General features: G+C 50.7%; 2 protein-coding genes across 2 annotated transcripts in view; one reads left to right on the plus strand and one right to left on the minus strand.

Moving 5' to 3' along the window:
- LOC119462270 (disintegrin and metalloproteinase domain-containing protein 10) overlaps positions 1 to 2771 on the minus strand; it is a 49321-nt gene extending 46550 nt beyond the window's left edge. Inside the window, exons 1-2 of the mRNA XM_049672912.1 lie at positions 2583 to 2771; positions 2269 to 2416 (exon numbers count right to left, since the gene is read on the minus strand). Coding sequence (XP_049528869.1) covers positions 2269 to 2416; positions 2583 to 2771 — 337 coding nt within the window. The remainder of the gene's footprint in view (positions 1 to 2268; positions 2417 to 2582) is intronic.
- Positions 2772 to 11828: 9057 nt separating this feature from the next.
- LOC119462272 (glycerophosphodiester phosphodiesterase 1) lies at positions 11829 to 12896 on the plus strand. The gene has a single exon (XM_037723614.2). It carries the CDS (start codon positions 11829 to 11831, stop codon positions 12894 to 12896), a length of 1068 nt encoding a protein of 355 aa, XP_037579542.1.
- The last annotated feature ends 5051 nt before the right edge of the window (positions 12897 to 17947 follow it).

Raw genomic sequence — 17947 nt, forward strand, 5'->3', positions numbered from 1 at the left:
TTTGTCCTAGATCATACAAAATGACAGCGATGCTTTATTAACATTTTCCCGTTTAGGCGCGCTATTTTGTTGGCGTCGTTTCTTTGGCGTCGGCATACCCTCCCCAGAATGGCAGACCAGCATCTAAATATATACGGAATGATGAAGAGCACCTGGCAGCTTCCATTGATAGAGTGCTCATGAAAGCAGCCAGTGGAACCTCAGACTGAGGGCTCCTTACACATATCGATCAGCTTTCTTTCGGTGGCAAAATTTTCTTCTCCTGGCACTGACGTCAGCCGTTGTTTCAGCGACATCTTCAATATTGTAACAGTACGCCTGTGCACAAAAAGAAGAGGAGAAGGAGTGGGAGAAGAGAAGGAAGAAGAAAACTTTTTTGGGGTGTCTTCCCGCCTATACAACCCGCAGGTTCTTTTTGTGCAAACTCAACTATAGAACCATTAAAGGTTCAGATACGCGACATCATTCCCCTCAAAAAACCCGTAAATGCTACTAGAATTGAATTTGATGACATATTTTCTTCCAATGCTAAACTCCTGCCAACTAAATATCTAAGCGGATTACTGCAAGATCATTTAGTGCAAATGAAAATCAATACTGTAATAGCGACGGATGCATCAGTGTGTGACGAGAAAGCGGGTGTAGGTTTTTTTTTTTCTGAGGCGCTATCCTGGTCTTATTCAATGCGACGGCCTGATTTTACATCTATATTTTAGGCAGAATTATTAGCAATTATATTATCTCTTCGTAAACTTCTTCGAAATTATTCGACAGCTGTAATAGTAACTGACTCGTTGTCAGTGTGCACAGCACTCACCTCATCCTCAGACAATACAGTTTTGAACGAACTATAAAGATTAATCCCTTCGAACTTACGTCTGGTGCGTTTAATATGGGTACCAGGTCGATCACCATGGTTTGTTTTTAAATGAAATGGCCGACGCACTCGCACGTTCATCCCTGTCATGCATGTTCTGCCGACTTCTGCTTATATCACCGCGGCTAGGTTTAGAAAACTTTGTCTCTTAAATTACTCTGCAAAACAGACATTCCAAATCACAGACTTAAAGCATTTGTTTCACCCTTGGGATAATCAATGGTGTCCCACACGTAAATTGGAAATCTCAATTACAAAATTACGATGCCGTATTCCACCCCTAAATTTTTATCTACACAGGTTTGGTCTGGCGATGTCCCCTCTATGTCATTTCTACAATTAACCTGAAACCATTGATCATTATTTATTAAACTGCCGCCCATTCGCAATCCAGAGAAAGAAATACTTCGAAATTCTGTTCCGAAAATTAGGCATCGCTATAAACACTGAAAATATTCTATCCTTTGGGGCATCTACACTGGGTTTTAGCCACAGGAACGTATGCAGGGCCGTATGCGAGTTCCTCGGTGACACAAGGAGAATACCAAGTTTATTCACTGAGACATTGTTTATTATTTTACAAAATTCCAATTTACGTTAATTTACTGGTCGATTATTTATTAATTTCGAAAATTCCAATTAAACTGATTGAAATTTACTACTTTCTACTTTGATCTCCTTCCAAAAAGCACACGATTCCCTATAAGATAAAATAAAATACGGCTCTGACTTCAGTTAGTTTCATTGCATAATTTCAACCCGCCTGTTTAACCGCCGGCTTCTTGGCCAATCCCCCGTGGTGGGTATGCGCCATGGCATAGGAAGCAAGCAAGCAAGCAAGCAAGCAAGCAAGCAAGGCGGCCTTGCCTCGTGCAGTGCATGAGCGCCGAGCGTTATAAATAAACGCCTCCCGCCTTGTAACATTTCCGGTGGAGGCGCTGGGTAGAGCACTGCACGGGCCGATTTTTGCGGCCCGGGCCCGGCCCGGGCCCGTTTTTACATTGGGCGGCCCGCCCGAGCCCGATCAAAACTTTTATGGCGAGACCCTACGTTACCCGCCTGGCCCGGCCCGCCACCCCTTTACCTTAAGCCCGAGCCCGGCCGAGCCCGACTCGAAACCGGCCCGAACCCGGCCCGAGACCGAAAAATACATGTTTTTCAGAGTTGAGAAGCCCGAGAATAACTCGCAGACAGCCCGAGCCCGGCCCGGGCCCGCGTCAAAAAACCCAAGCCCGGCCCGGGCCCGGGTCAAAAAGCACACACCGTGCCCGAGCCCGGCCCGAGCCCGTGAAAAAACTCCTCTACCCGGCCCGGCCTGGCCCACGGGCCGGGCCGGGCCCGGGCTTTCGGGTAAGCCCGAGCCCGTGCAGTGCTCTAGCGCTGGGTACTACATCCGGCCATGGAACCTTTCCCATCAAGTTTTCGCCGCAGGCGCCGCCTTTCCCGCCATCCGCCATTGCCACGCCACATGTCCACCGACGCAGACACTACGATGTCATCGCCTCCTGGCCCTTGCCAACTGCACAGGCAGCCACGCTCCTATGGAGGAAAAGATGGGGAAGAAGTCAATGAATGGCTGATCCATTACGAAATGGTGAGCAGGAGCAACAAATGGGACTCGAAGGCCCAGCTTACAAATGCAGTGTTCTCGTTAACCGATACGGCACTCGTCTGGTACGAGAATCACCACGACACCCCGACAAACTGGAACACTTTCGTTGAGGAACTCAGTAGTTGCTTCGATGACACCACTGCCAATAAAAAGCGTGCTGAGCTGACTCTGGCCCACAGGGCTCAACTTGCTGTTGAGACTTGCGCCGCATACATTGAGAATATCGTGAGGTTGTGTAAGCAGGTGGACCCAAGCATGTCGGAAGAACACAAAGTTGGCCATCTGCTCAAGGGGATCGCTTAATACGTCTACAGTTTCCTCATTACCAAGGATAAATTCAATTCGGTGTCCGACGTCATACAACTTTGCCGCACCTTTGAAACCTTGCAGATGCGCCGAATAACCACCGATTTCGGACGGTTGGCTAACCTGACAACGGTGGCAAGTGTTAACATGAGCTCGTCGTCGGACCTGGCCTCGACGATACACTCAATCGTTCGTGAAGAACTGCTCCGACGCAAAGAAGTGTCTTCGCCCGCACCACGTATCGGGGATGCCTGCTCGTCGCAGCACACTGCATTCCCATGGTCTACTTCCGCCTGGCAATCGGTGAATGCCGCGGACGTCGACAACTGGAGGCCGCCGACCGCGTTCCATTACACGGAAGGTGCGCCAAATAGAGGCATTGGACGACGAAGGGCCGAGGGAAGAGCACCAGTCTATCCAACGGCCACGTTCTAAGCGGTGTTCATAGCGCCGAGCTACTGCAGTAAGGCGTTGGGCCTGCAACCCGAGGGAATTTGATGAAGGGCCACGTTCTGATGCAAGTTCTGCTTGGCGGCGCGACGCCCAGAGACGCAGAAGTTGCAAATCTGGAGCGGTTCGTGATTTATCCACCCACGAAGAACGGATTGCTTCAACTAGTGCCGCACTAAGACAATGGGACGGGTCCAGCATGAAGCTGGATACAGTGCTTTCCGATACCGCCCTATATCGATCCCAGTCCGCCACTCAGCACAGCCGGCGAAGGTGGCCTGTTCCACCCGAAGGTAAGCCAAGGTGAATCGGATGGTGATCACATCCCCAGCAGTCGGGTTCACATGACCACGAGACGGTCCTCCTTCCTAGCCACCAAGACAGGTCCGCTCCGGTGAGTGTGGCGGCGCGCGAGGGCGGTACCGCCAACGAGTAGGCACTGACACATTATTAAGCAGCGTGAATTGGGCGTCCACAAAAGTGTCCAGCACACATGTACCACGCGCACTGGAAATGGCGTAACCCCATGTAGTGTGGGGCGCGTTAAAATCCCCTGCTACCATAATGGGGCAACCAGGATGCTTCTTTCCTAGGTGCGCCAACCAGCCGAGACACAACCGAGCCGCACGACCACCGTAGGGGCGTGCACAGTACGAAACGATGATAACGTCTTTGTGTTGGAGACGAACCAATACGGCCACGACTTCTTACCATAAAGTGCACCACCGTGAAAGATCAACACGGGTCCGATAAAGGGTGGATCGTACATAAACGGCAGCCTTTCGTGGAAGGACATCAGGCGTAGCCCTCCTACGGTCCAGCATTGAAGGCGATGAGTATGCCACAAATCCTGAAATGGGTGGCAGGGCGTTAGTTTCTTGAAGCAGTAGAGCCCAAACACGCAGTTTCCCATATCTGACACGCTGGCGCAGCTCTCCGACCTTCCCGGCGATGCCGCGGCAGTTCCACTGTAAAATGCCTTCTGGCGCACTTGAAGACGTAGCAGCCATCACCGGTTGAGGTTGGCCACTAGAACCGAGGTGAGATGCTGGAGCTGTTGCGCAACGAAGCGCAAGAGTTCTTGAGGTGAAAAAGACTGTGACATAGATGCTGGTAACCACGTGAGCAGGAATGGACGTCGACGTCGATTGTGATGCCCGCGCTCCGTCATGACGACGCTGGAGCAGTGTACGGCGTTCCTTGAGACGCTGGATTTCCTTTTCGAGAGTGGCGAGGCGAGCGTCGATCTGGAATTCTTCATTCGCCAAGGGAGGCGGCGTGTCTTCCATCGATTGTGATGCCCGTTGCCATTGTGGTCGCGAAATGGACGCCCTAACGGCTATGCTATATGTAGGTTTGGCCGCATCACTTGTCGCTGTACTTTCTGTTGTCACCTGGCTAGCGTCTTCTTCCAGCGATGCTAGATCGGCGTAGCGGTTGTACACAGGGACTTGTTTCATCGGTGGACCTTGAGAGGTGCTTGGTTGCTGCCGAGAGCGGCGTTGTCGAGCTTTCTTAGTAGCTTTCAACTTCGTAGGGCATGTCGGGGAAGTGATGTCATGATCATTTGTTCGGCATAGGCCACATCGAAAGGATGCTGATGGGTCAGGCTCCATGTTGTCGTCCTTAGGTGGAAAGGGGCACGATGACTTCATATGTCCCTGTTTAAAGCAGGAGTAGCAGTACACAACGGAGGGTTTGAATGGGCGCGGGCGCAGTACGCAGCCATAGTACAGGATACGTTCAGGTGGGGAATTAGGACCCTGAAGCATGATTAGGCATGTACGACCGCTACCTCGGTAGCAAGCAGCGACGACCTTGTGTGTTGGACATGAGAGTTCCTGCAGGAGCTTTTCAGTTTCTTCGTCATGGTCAACACCATTAACCACATAGCGCCTTAAATCAGTACCACTGGCGAGGTACGCCTGAACTGGAAGGACACATTCTTCTGAGACTTGGACCTGTTGCAGTTATTGGAGCTTATAAGCTAGTGCCATAGCAGGCACCCATACTGAAACAGTATTGGTAGGTTTGTTTAGGGCGAAACCTTGAAATCTGGACTTCTCGAGGCAGGCATCCAGAGCCGCTTGAATGGTACGGTTGGGCAGAGTGGACATGTCGTATCTAGCACGAGGCTTGATAACCACTTTGTACCACGATGTCGTTGGTGACACCGAAGGCGTATCTGTCGGTGGAGGGGGTAGGCCTTTTGGCGCCGCAGGAGCTGTATTTCCATCCCCTGGAAGGCTACTAGGTTCCGTCATTCTCTTGGCCGAGGTGTGCGCCGTGACTGCAGGGCTGCTGTGCTCCGTGCTGGTAGTATCCATCCTCAGGTTACTTTCTTCGCACTTTGCACTCGTCCCCAAGATGGAGACGCTCCTGGCAAGGATGGCAGTTGCATCGGTAACGTTCCGGACCTTTGACACAGCGGACGACAGCTTCGATGCTCTGTGCCGAGGCGGCGAGTGCCGCTTGGGCACTCGCACGCGCAAGGCTGCACTAGAACTCGGGCTGGACGTCTCGGGTGTAGATGCCGACGTACTTTGTAAAAATGTCACAGTTTCGCCCTAAGGGCGAAGCAATGAATGCGATAGCAACACAGCAATGTCATACGAAGTAAGGTGAGCGGCTTTGGTAGCAACAACATGCAGAACTGTTGTCGACGCCATCGGCGTTTTGCCCGCGTTCGCTCAAAATGCGTGCGGCGTTGGTGACTGTTGCCGGAGCCTCTGATATAAATAGGCACTTGGTGCCGCAGCTAAACGGCCCGTCCTTCCCTCCCCCCCCCCTCCCCCACGGCCTCTCGCGCGTCTGAAGAAGGCGCGTTTGCTCTACATATATGGTGATTGTAAAGGAGAAAAGAGACGCCTACTTCTGCAGCCCTTAAGCGAGCACGGCGCAGAACGCGCGTTTGTTCTCCGCCGCGCGTTCACTCCCCGTGAAAGACGCGCCCCTCGCGCCCTTTCACTCGCACATACAGCGTTCGGCGCGCGGCGACGATTTCATCTCCAAATGACGTCATACGGAACCTCACGGCGACGGCGACGGCGACGCCGACGGCAGAAATCTGCTTTTGAGTGTCCATATAATTGCTATCGCAATAATAGGCGCCAGTAGTGATCATGACCGCCAAAGCGGTCCAAAAAAAAAAAAAAAAACAGCGTTCCAGTGGCAGGGAAAACGCCAACAGACGGGGCGATAATGCGGAGCTACGGAAAAATACGTCCGATCAGAGGGAGCATTGTTCCGAATTAAAGCGAAAAATAATAATAAACCGAATAGTTTAGAGACAGAAAAATCGAGAAAGAGAAAGGGACCTTCTGCTCACTTTTGTCTCGCTAGGAGGCACAATTGTTTGTTCTTGGGGAACCATGTCACTGCCTAAAGACATCGCCTAGCGATGTGTTTATTTAATTTTTGCTCCCTAATGTTGGCGGCACGCTTAAGCGCGATTGAAGCTGCAGGTCTCTCGGTATTTCAGAAGTCTGCAGCCGAAGATTCTTGCAGGGGAATATTATGCTGTCATGATCATTTTCTACGGCTTGCATCACAATGTGTAGGCAAGTGGCGACTCCACCGGCTCACAATCGGTTGCCTCCGAGTAAAGGTTGAGAATGGAAGACGGACGGTTTACCGCATCTGAAAACGTATCGATCAGCACATTGGCGCTATCTTGCGCGGAACGTGTGTCCTTACACACGGAACGTGTGTAAGAAAAAAAGTTGTCGCAGTTTCACCTGAAAGGCGAAGCATCAATTGCGATAGCAAACTTGTAGAGAGCTATATGGAATAATGATATTAGCTTTATCAGCTGTATAAATTTGGACATGCTGCAGCATCGGCAACACGCAGAACTGTTGTCGACGCCATCGGCGCTTTGCCCGCGTTCGCTCAATATGCGTGCGGCGTTGGTGACTGCTGCCGGAGCCTCTGATATAAATAGGCACTGCGTTCCGCAGCTAAACGTCGCCTCCCTTTCCTCCCCCTCCCCCACGGCCTCTCGCTCGTCGGAAGAAGGCGCGTTTGCTCTACATACATGGTGATTGTGAAGGAGAACAGAGACGCCTACTTCTGCAGCCCTTCAGCGAGCACGGCGCAGAACGCGCGTTTGTTCTCCGCCGTGCGTTCACTACCCGTGAAAGACGCGCCCCTGGCGCCCTTTCACTCGCACATACAGCGTTCGGCGCTTGGCGACGATTTCTTCTCCAAATGACGTCATACGGAACCTCACGGCGACGGCGACGGCGACGCCGACGGCAGAAATCTGCTTTTGAGTGTCCATATAATTGCTATCGCAATAAAATGTCACAGTTTCGCCCTAAGGGCGAAGCAATGAATGCGATAGCAACACAGCAATGTCATACGAAGTAAGGTGAGCGGCTTTGGTAGCAACAACACGCAGAACTGTTGTCGACGCCATCGGCGTTTTGCCCGCGTTAGCTCAAAATGCGTGCGGCGTTGGTGACTGTTGCTGGAGCCTCTGATATAAATAGGCACTTGGTGCCGCAGCTAAACGTCGCCTCCCTTCCCTCCCCCTCCCCCACGGCCTCTCGCGCGTCTGAAGAAGGCGCGTTTGCTCTACATATATGGTGATTGTAAAGGAGAAAAGAGACGCCTACTTCTGCAGCCCTTAAGCGAGCACGGCGCAGAACGCGCGTTTGTTCTCCGCCGCGCGTTCACTCCCCGTGAAAGACGCGCCCCTCGCGCCCTTTCACTCGCACATACAGCGTTCGGCGCGCGGCGACGATTTCATCTCCAAATGACGTCATACGGAACCTCACGGCGACGGCGACGGCGACGGCGACGCCGACGGCAGAAATCTGCTTTTGAGTGTCCATATAATTGCTATCGCAATAAAATAAAGGTTCGGCGCAAGCGTGATAAAGGCTGTTTTGGAACCATATGGTGTTTAGCGGGGACGTTTTTCAATTATAGTGTTGTTTCGTCACATATAAAGAAGTAATAAATAAAGCGTACACGCGTAAAAAATGTTGACGGAACCTGCCAAAACTGCCTGTCAAGTGCTCAAAAGTGTGGGTAATATGGTTTACGTCTGCTTGTGTGCGGCTTTGCTGTGACTAACACGAAGGGGAACCGAGGCGTATTGTTTTATTAGTCAGTCGGTCTTTGTTAGTTTTGAAACCAACAGACAATGAAGTCAAGGAAAGCCTACGGGAGGGTAATTCTGGTTTTAATTGAAACGTACTATTAATAAGAGACGAGGGAAATGCGGCAAGTGGACGAGAAGACACCGTGGCCACTGGTGGGAGCCGAACACACGTCTTTCGCGTTGCATGTGCGAGGCTCAACCAAATGAGCTACGGCGGCGGTATCCTACCGTCCATTTGAGTCAGTATATGCGAGTGTGTATGAGTGCTACAGATCTAGCCGAGGAGAGTTTGCCAGCGCCATGCCCTGGCTGTAATATTTAGTTGTGATTGCAATCATATATGTATCAGCTGGCTTTTATGTCCCAATTTCCAGCTATTAATTACGTTTGGATTTATGTTCGTGATTTCTTCGTATTTTATTGAACCGTCGTACCGCTCGATTAGTGGCGCGTGTCATAATGGGCATTCAGACAAGATTGTCTGGACATTTATTCGCCCAGTACCGGAGAAATTGCGAGCACATACCCAATGAGCGGAACACACCCAGTGGCCCACGTTTCCGTCAAGAACGTGCATTGAAGAGTGACATATGTTAGCTATTTCACAAGCTGCTTGCTAGTGCCCCCTACCTTGTACACCGCGATCTGCGGCCGAGACGCGTTATTGTGTTGTTGGATTGTGTGGCAGTGCGAGTGCGCGTTCGATAGTGCGACGACGAGTCTGTGCGAGTGTGAGCGCGAGATACCGTGTGCGTGTTCGACGGACGCTATGTGCGAGTTTATGTGCGACAAACTCGAGCCTCTGCGTTGCTCTCTGTGAGCACCCTCCCTTTTCTTTTTCACTTATTAAACCAAGTTTCATTCAATCAAACTACTGTGACCTGTGAGACGCGGCTGTCTTCAACACATATACCCAGTGACCCAACTTGGCCTGAAAGAGGTGCATCGATGATCGGCACACACCTAGTTTCACATGCTCAGAAACCCAAGTTCATCCAAGCCCAGAGAACCAAGTTCGTCCAACGGTTGGTTTACAACACGGTTTTTTTATCAGCACAGTGGCCCGACGCTACACCCATTAGACCATGGACTACCCGATGACCCAAGTTGTACCGCACTCTTAAAATGTCCTCTAGAATTTCTACGGCGCTGGGCGGAATCGAACCCGCGTCACATGGGTTCTGGCATCACATGGGTTCCCACGTCACATGGGTTCCCGCGGGCAGGAGGAGGAATAAACTTTATTTAGAGATGAGCAGACGGTAAGATCGTCCGAGGTGGGCGGCGTCCCTAGTCCAGGATGCCGTGGGCCTGAGCTGATAGCTTGGCCCTGCTGCTCACCAGGCGATGCTGGTCTTCAAGGCACGGGCTTGTCAGCTGGGCCTCCCACTGCTCGACGGTTGGTCCGGTGATGGGTGGTGTCGATGGGTTTTGTCGACATTCCCATACCATGTGGTAGAGGGTATTGGGCGCAGAGCAGAGGGCGCATTTGTGAGTATAGCTCGTAGGATACATGGCGTGTAGCAGGGTGCCGTGCGGGAATGTGCCTGTCTGAAGTTTGCGGAAGATCACCGCCTCTTCTCTTGTCAGCTTGGGATGCGGGGGTGGGTAGATCCTTCTACCCAGTCTGTAATGATTCAGGATATCGGCGTATCTTTTCGGGACGCTATCATGTTGGTCTACCGGTGGTCGTGAACTCGGTGGGATAGCCCGGAGAATGTGATCTCGGGCAGCGGCGTTAGCCGCTACATTACCCGCCAGGGACTCGTGTCCCGGGGCCCAGACAATGTACAGTTCTTGAACATTGTCTAGTTTTTCGAGGATGCTCAGGGCTTGTTTGGAAATGCGACCCTTTTGGTAATTTCTACATGCTGCTTGTGAGTCCGTGATCACTGTTATGCGATCTTCCTCTCGCTTGCCCATAGTGGCCGCCAGGGCTATCGCCGTTTCTTCCGCGCAGTCGATGTCTGGAGTGCTTACCGAGGCTGCTGCTACCTCTTGTCCTTGGCCGTTGATCACGCTGATAGCGTGGGCCGCTCTGTTCTTGTACTTTGCCGCGTCGGTGTATCTGACTTCTCCTTGTTTTGGTCCTTCGTAGGCCTTACGTAGAGCTTGAACTCTCGCTCGCCTCCTTTCTCTGTTGTATACAGGGTGCATGTTTCTCGGGATGCTGGCCACCGTGATCTTCTCCCTCAGAGGTAGAGGAACCCGCTGTTTTCTGGACTCAGATTCGACTGGGTAGCCCAGTCTTATTAGGGTATCCCTGCCCGTGCTGGTGAGCTTGAGTCGCTCTATCTGGCTCATCTTGTGGGCCTCTGCTAGTTCTTCCCAAGTATTGTGGATGCCCAGGCTGAGCAGCTTCTCCGTCGACGTAGTCGGTGCAAGTTGTAGGTCTTTCGTACTAGGGTGTTCAATTTGTCTGTCTCGCTGTTCTTGAGACCCAGGTACGGGGTGCCGTAAGTGACTGTGCTGATTATCAAGGCTTGTATTAATCTGATTGTGTCCTGCTCTTTCAGGCCGTGCTTTTTGTTAGTCACTCTTCGCACCAAGTGCGCGACTTGGGTAACTGTCGATTGCAGCTTTTTAATGGCGGCGAGACCGGCACCGTCCTTCTGGAAAGGGAGGCCCAGAATACGGAGTACGTCCACCTTGGGTATGTTGACTCCATGTAGGGTCAACGTTGGGTCCGCGGGCAATGCGGGAAAAATTTTCAGTGTTCGCTCACACCAGAGCTCCAAGCATCTCGGAGGCTACACACTGACTTTGAGGGCGACTTAGCGTGTTCAGAAGGAAGCTCGAGAAAGGAGGCCGACTGCAGTATACACACCTCAAACATGATGCGTTTCGGTGACGACAATACGGCGCGTCGCTTCATTGCTTCAATACTAATCGCATTAACGTAGACATTCATAGTGAGCAGGAACGTCCCTGTACCGAGCATTGGGTGCACGTTCAGGAACCCCAAGTAGCCAAAATTAAAGTTCTGCCGGTATGTTTCAATTACTTAAATAACGTTTTCGGCATTTCATTTCTATTACTTTATTGCTTTATGCGGCAAATACCTGTCGAATTCCCATAAAGGGTGTGAGCCATACGAGGAATGACAAGCGTCACCTGCTCACAGTTTCTTTAAATATTCATGTAAATAATGTTATCATCAATAATTTGAAGCTTTAATATTTTCATTATTACTATTATACTATCCCCCGCCTCCGTTCTTATTGTTCTATGGCGCGTTTGCTGGCCAATTTCCCGTTGTAAGCATGTGTCATCGCCTGTGATCATCACCATCATCATCGTGATCACGCAGCATGCATATCACGAGCGCTAGTTGATTTAACGTATCTGCACTAACGTGGGTCAACCGAGTCGTGTCCCTAGCCATCGGGACTTCGACCACGCCTTCCTGCGCACCGTGATTCGGCTGCACGTTCCACGGCGAGCTCGTATGCGGCTTCGCTGTACTCGGGGCTATGGCTTGGCTATACGTGACCTTAATCTTAGCAGCCGTCGCCTGTTACGTCAGCCGATTGTATTCTCTGCCCCCCGTTGATGACGACGTCGCCGTGGAGGCCATCTTCGGGAAAGGCGACAGCGGCGACACCTCGCGACGGCCACCCGTGTTCGCGCGCGGCGGCGCTGGACGCCACGCGCCGGAAAACACCTTGGCCGCCATACAAGTGGCGGCCGAGAGAATAGCGGAGGGTATCGTGGTGGACCTGTCCTTCACGCGCGACGACGCAGGTGTCCTCTTCCATGGCGAAATCCTCGAGCGCACGACCAACGGCGAGGGCTTACTGGCGGACACGTCTTTCGAAGACCTGCGGCGACTGGACGCCGGCAGCAAGCACCCGCTGTCCAAGAACTGCCTCTGCGTTCGCGTTCCCACTCTCGAAGAAGGCGTCAACCAGTGCCTTCGTCTCGGACTGCGGTTCATCGTGCGCGTGAAGCGGTACGATTACCGCGCCGTGGCGCTGCTCGACGCGTTGTTCCGCCAGCGACCCAAACTGTACCGTAGAGGGCTCGTCTCGTCCTCCGACCCGTGGTTCATTTACGCCCTCCGGTACCGCAATCCAGACATCGTGACGGCGCTGATCTGGCGCCCCAGGTTGCTGGCATACGAGGACGCGGAGGAGCGGCGTCCGCGTTTCGACACCCGCAAGGAGCATCTTATAGCGAAAGTCGGCGACTGGTTCCTCGAGCAGGCGCTTAACACCGGCCTGCTCCATTACGTGACAGGTGCCTCGGCATTACTGGCGGACCCAAACACGCTGAATGCCGAAAGCGTGCGCACGTGGCGTGATCGGGGTGTGCACGTCATAGCGTGGACGCCGAACGACCGAGTAGAGAAGAAATATTTTCTGCAGGTTCTCCACGTACCCATCATAACGGACACACTGAGCCTAAAGGTCCGGCCAGGCGGAACACGGCGTACGCACCTCGCTGTGTGTCCGCATCAGTGCTCTGGAGAAAGATCTGAAGAAAGATCTTCGGCGCTCTGGAGAAAGATCATCCGAAAGCCGAATCACTGCGGAAAATAAAAGCTTTGAATCTCTCATCTCTCCCAATCTATGCGTTTATGTGAAACGTGTCTCGCATGGAGAGACGCGCATTTCTGCACGAACCAAATATCGACCTACGTGCCTACAGGAGCAGTGGGGTGCAGGGACAAGTTGTGTGTACACTAAGGGTGCACGTCGAAACTCGCTGGTGAACAAAAGTGAGGCCTCCGCAAATTTCTACAATCTCATTCTATACATAATGGATTCGGGCTTCTTAAATGACGCTCTCCGGTCCCGTATACGCTACCCTATACATTGCCACTGTTATGAGTGTCCCCAAAAGAAATTCTCGAGCCATGTTGGTTGGAAACTCGTGCACCGACTGCTAGTGATCTGGCGCGTTCATTTATATTCAGAGAGTGAGCACGAAGCGCAAGCATTAATGAGACTTTGTTTTTAGAGGCGTGTATTGTGGCACCTCCTTCGCTCGGATTATTTTTGCGGAGAGCAATGAGAGACTTGCCTGCGCGTTCTAGTTGATATCTCTAAAGGGATCTTTAGCAATGATCTGCGGTCACAAAGCTGGCGGTGAATACTGTGTGGTCACTAGCGATTCATTTACCGGTGTTTCAGGATTCGCGGTTGCCAGTGACTTCTCGTCAGGTGACACTTCTGCGCTAGGCTTGCACGAAGATCTCATCGTACAGTTCGTATAAGACGAGCTCTGATTTCTTCTTCAAAATTCTGACGCAGGACTTGAAAATTATCGGGGTGAGATTTGAGAGGCGGGCGTAATGACCGGCCCATAAGTAGCTCTGCTGGGGACAAGGCTGTAGGACTGTGTGCCATTGTCTTGTATTGAAACATTTGCCAAACAATCTTCGTTACGAATTTTTTTCTACGATCTTTTTCTACCATCTGAACTACGGTAATGTGTGGAGCATTTGACGCATGGTGGTAAGGTAGCACCCTGATGCCTCCGATGTTATTCCTATTAAGGAATTCCTTGTAGTTGGCACTTGTGAAGGCGGTGCCATTATCTTACACAATCTTCTCAGATATACCTCGAGTTGCAAAAATTGTCCTCAAACGGCTGATGGTGGCTGCAGAAGATGGAGATGAGAGTGGTACAACGTGAAGCCATTTTGAGTATGCAGGGATTATTACTGCGAAATAGCGGTGTTGCAACGGACCAACGAAAACAATTTGCAGGCGTGACGAAGGCTTCACCAGAAACGGCCAAGACCAGATACTGTTCCCGTAGCATACGCTAATGTTCTCGGCATACAGCGCCTTTCGAATGATATCGTGGTCAGGAAACCAGACGTGACTTCAGGCAACAGACTTCACTATATGAATACTTGGATGGCCTTCATGCATAATTTTCAGCTTGAAGTGCAGATTTTATAATGATCCTTGTTCCCCAAAGAAGACCGCTTTGCTCTGTAGAATAAGCTAAAGCTCATGTGTTTTGAATGGTTTCCAATCAGCCTCCTGAAGAAGTTGAGCTCCTTGCAAATGTATAAAACGAACACCAGACAAGACGCGGTCTTCTGTCGAGGCCTGATCTACTGCTATAATGACAAAACGCAAGGGTAACGAGCTTCCAAAATGAATATGTTCGCTGGACATTCGACAGTAAATTTGTCGCATTTCAGCGGCGAACGATTCAGTCCATCGACATGCACCACACACGCACTCATGTCCCATCCGTGGGAGGGTTGCGTAAGGAGTAGCGTCGTAGCAGACCACCAAGCGAGCCAGCGCAGAAGCGTCGCGATATTCTGCTCCCACGTGACCACCTTCTGAGACATGACGTCATGACAAATACATCTCTTGGGAAACGAAACTAAAACTTGCTTGTAGAAGAGCTCTTATAGAAGATAATTAAAAGGCTCTATAGGAGGCTTGCCAGTATATTAGAGTTTTGAACGCTACGACCTTCATTTAACGTAAAAAATGAGAATTCAATGGTCATGGTAAATACTTGTATACGTAAGATAGCGGCTGAACAATTCAACAAGGCAGCTAAGCGCCTGTGATACACTTAAAAAACATCTTGTAACATCGCCTCCTATCGCTGGTTAGAAAGCACTACAGAAAATTTGCAGTCGCCATCACTCTTTCCTTTCCAAATTATTACCGCAGGAAAATCCGCTCATGGAGGCGCCAAAGAATACATCTGGTCATGTATATGCGAAATATATTTATTGCTATCATAAATTTCATTCTATTTATTCCCTAAACTTTTTTTCTATTCACGTTTGAACCCCTAACGTGAACACGACATTAGACACTGATTTCTTTGGCGCTAGAACAAAAGACTACCTCTTGTGTGTGTGTGCGTTTTTTTTTTCTTGTCAGTGTCACTAAAGTAACGTATGTAAAATGCGAAGTAGTGTGCTGTATATTGGATAGGTAAGGCTGGAGAACATTTCCGAATGCGTAATTCTAAGCTTCTGATGTCGACGCACGTATAAACAGCGGAATTTGAAAGCGCAGCTCCGCTTCAGCTACCACTGAGGCTGCTATCACTGAAGCTAAGCAGCTGTGTGCACGTCTGGAAGCTCTGAGGGAGACTGACCGTACGCTCGTCATCCGACAACGATCTATTAAGCAGGGACTACATTGAGCGTGTTTCTGTCGTATTTTCTACGACGCATGACCCGACGTCTGAACATCCATTTCTGGCTGTGCGAAATTCGCTCCGTAATTATGGCCGCATTGTTTTCTGTGTCGTTGTCGATTAAAGCGGATATCGATGTGCCTTACGTCGACTATAAAGATAGCATGAGTATCCTTTGCCGTCAGATCAACTCACCGATTCTTGGTGACGTGATGCCGAAAATATGCTAGAAAGACGTTCCATTGACTTGCAGCTCTAGCTGTCGATTTCATGCCGGCTCCTCGAGCGAAGTCACGTGCTTATTATTTCTGTTGGGAAATTTGGTACATATTCACAATGGCACCCACCTGGTCCTTTTTCCGATTACTTTGTCTCTTTGACACGTGGCAGAAGGTAATGCATTCACGTTGTAGTCGGCTTTCCTTCGCTTCGATTCCCCTTGCCAACCCACATACACAGAAGCCACGGAAGACACATATACTGTACGATTTCGCGTGGTCTTTACTCGGTAATGTTGGTGGAGCGAACCATGCAGGAAGGATAATTTATTTCCTTCCTCCATGGTGCGAACAGGGAACGTATTCTGCGACGATCAATTTAGGCGATAGTATTGGCGTGAGGCTGGTTCAGCAAAATTGGACGAGCTAATTGGCTGAGTGAGCACTACGTCACGTGGAGGCGATAGTCTCGCCGAGGCGATCGTCGCAGAATACGTCCCCAGGCCTCACCGCAGCAGTGAATGGCAGCGCAGCGTGCCAGGGCGACTGCAAATTTTGCATTCTGTGTGTACTTGTTCTCGCGAAAGAGTCGATAACTGTGTGATTTGCACGTAGTGACAACCAGCCATTTACCGAGAGCGTTAGACAACAGCAAGCCTAATGTATCGGTGTCCTGGACTGATGGCGACACAGCTACGAGATGAAAGGGATACACAACGGACAGAGGAGAACGTTTTCTATTCGCTGCAGCTGCATTTGTTGCGTGGGTCTTACGTCGGCTACCACTTGCGAGAGGTCAGCCACATACGGCATGACAGAACATGACAGAACCGCAAGGCATATGCAATAAAAGTAACAAAAAATTAAATAAGATAAACGCCTATATCGCTGTAATGCAAGCACTGCAACAATGAATTTGCGTATTGCTTACGATTTTCCAACGGGCATAGGTGCCTAAAATATTAGGACTGAGTCTGGCTTCCCACAACGCCTTGTGCCTAAGTTATTCCGAGTTTCAAGGCATAGAGCCACAGTAGGTGATAAGAGTCCGCCGTAGGCGAAGGAGCCGGACATTTAAGGACACTTTCCACGGTTTTAATTTGTAGATCCCCAGGCCCAGGTGATGGCATCCGTCAAGAAATACACAGCCAGTAGCCTTCGCAGTCAAGCTTCGTCCATGTGCGAAAGATGTAGATGTAGAGCCTTGGTGGTAGTGGAAAGATTATGGGAAGGAAGCAGGACACACGGAGGTGCACTTGTGTGTCGTCGGGGAATGGACTTCTGGTTGTTGTCCTTGTAATGTTTTTATATATTTTGTTTACAACCACCAGCCTTGACCTATGTCACGTGTGCTCCAAGGGGTAGAGGAAATGGATTTATGGGCTGAGAGGAGAGCTCTAGATTCAGAATAGAACGAGACTGGCGAGAAAAGGATGACGAGTGAGCCATTTGGTCAGCCAAATTGTTGAGCGGACTCCAACCTCGTGTCCGAACCCATTGAACTGTAGTACTGAGGTGCGACGGCTTATTTGGGCTATGTATTCGTTGGTACAGGTTCTTTCTTCGTCCGCAGTGCATATAATGATGCATCACTCTGTGGTCCCGCCGTTGACAACTGCACGCGCAGTCAGCCGTGATCACTGAAGAAGAAGTGAACCGTGCTGCTCGTTGGTAGGTCACGATGAGATCGCGTTGGCGACGCAAAGGCCTCGCCGCTTCTCTGCTCACTACGTTGGTTCTTTTCAGCCAAGAAATGCAGACCGGTAAGTTCGGCACTTGCTACTATAAGAAGAAATTATGGCACTGACCGATTTCAGAGGCGAAGTAGGTGAATGCGGAAGCTGGGCGCTTGGTCACCCTATCCAGCGCATCTCGCGATAGATTCGGTGTCTTATGCTAAAGTAGTACTGCGATTCGTCTGTGCAGCAGTTGGGATTTAAGTTCCGTTGGGCCCGCTGCGCTTTTTGACAGAAAATTACGTCGACCTCGCGCGAAGGGGATTGGAAACGCCGAGGAGGCGGCGTTACCGCGGTAGCCGTCTTAGCTGTTCGCCTACTAACTACTGTCCCAAGTTGAGGCTGTGCTGACACCGCGCGTTGTGTAAAGTTCGGAATTCGTCAGCACACTAAGGCGCTTCAAACTTATCGGTGGCCCGTAACTCTGGAATAAGCTGAGGTGGTGGTGCCACTAGTCAGCCATATAACTATACTGTTATATGGCTGCTGTAAAAGTTAATAGAGAAACTC

The sequence above is a fragment of the Dermacentor silvarum genome, chromosome 8 (assembly GCF_013339745.2).
Source record: "Dermacentor silvarum isolate Dsil-2018 chromosome 8, BIME_Dsil_1.4, whole genome shotgun sequence".
NCBI lineage: Eukaryota > Metazoa > Arthropoda > Arachnida > Ixodida > Ixodidae > Dermacentor > Dermacentor silvarum.

Excerpts from the sequence above, each read along its gene's own strand:
- LOC119462272 (XM_037723614.2), top strand. The coding sequence starts at position 11,829 with ATGGCTTGGCTATACGTGACCTTAATCTTAGCAGCCGTCGCCTGTTAC.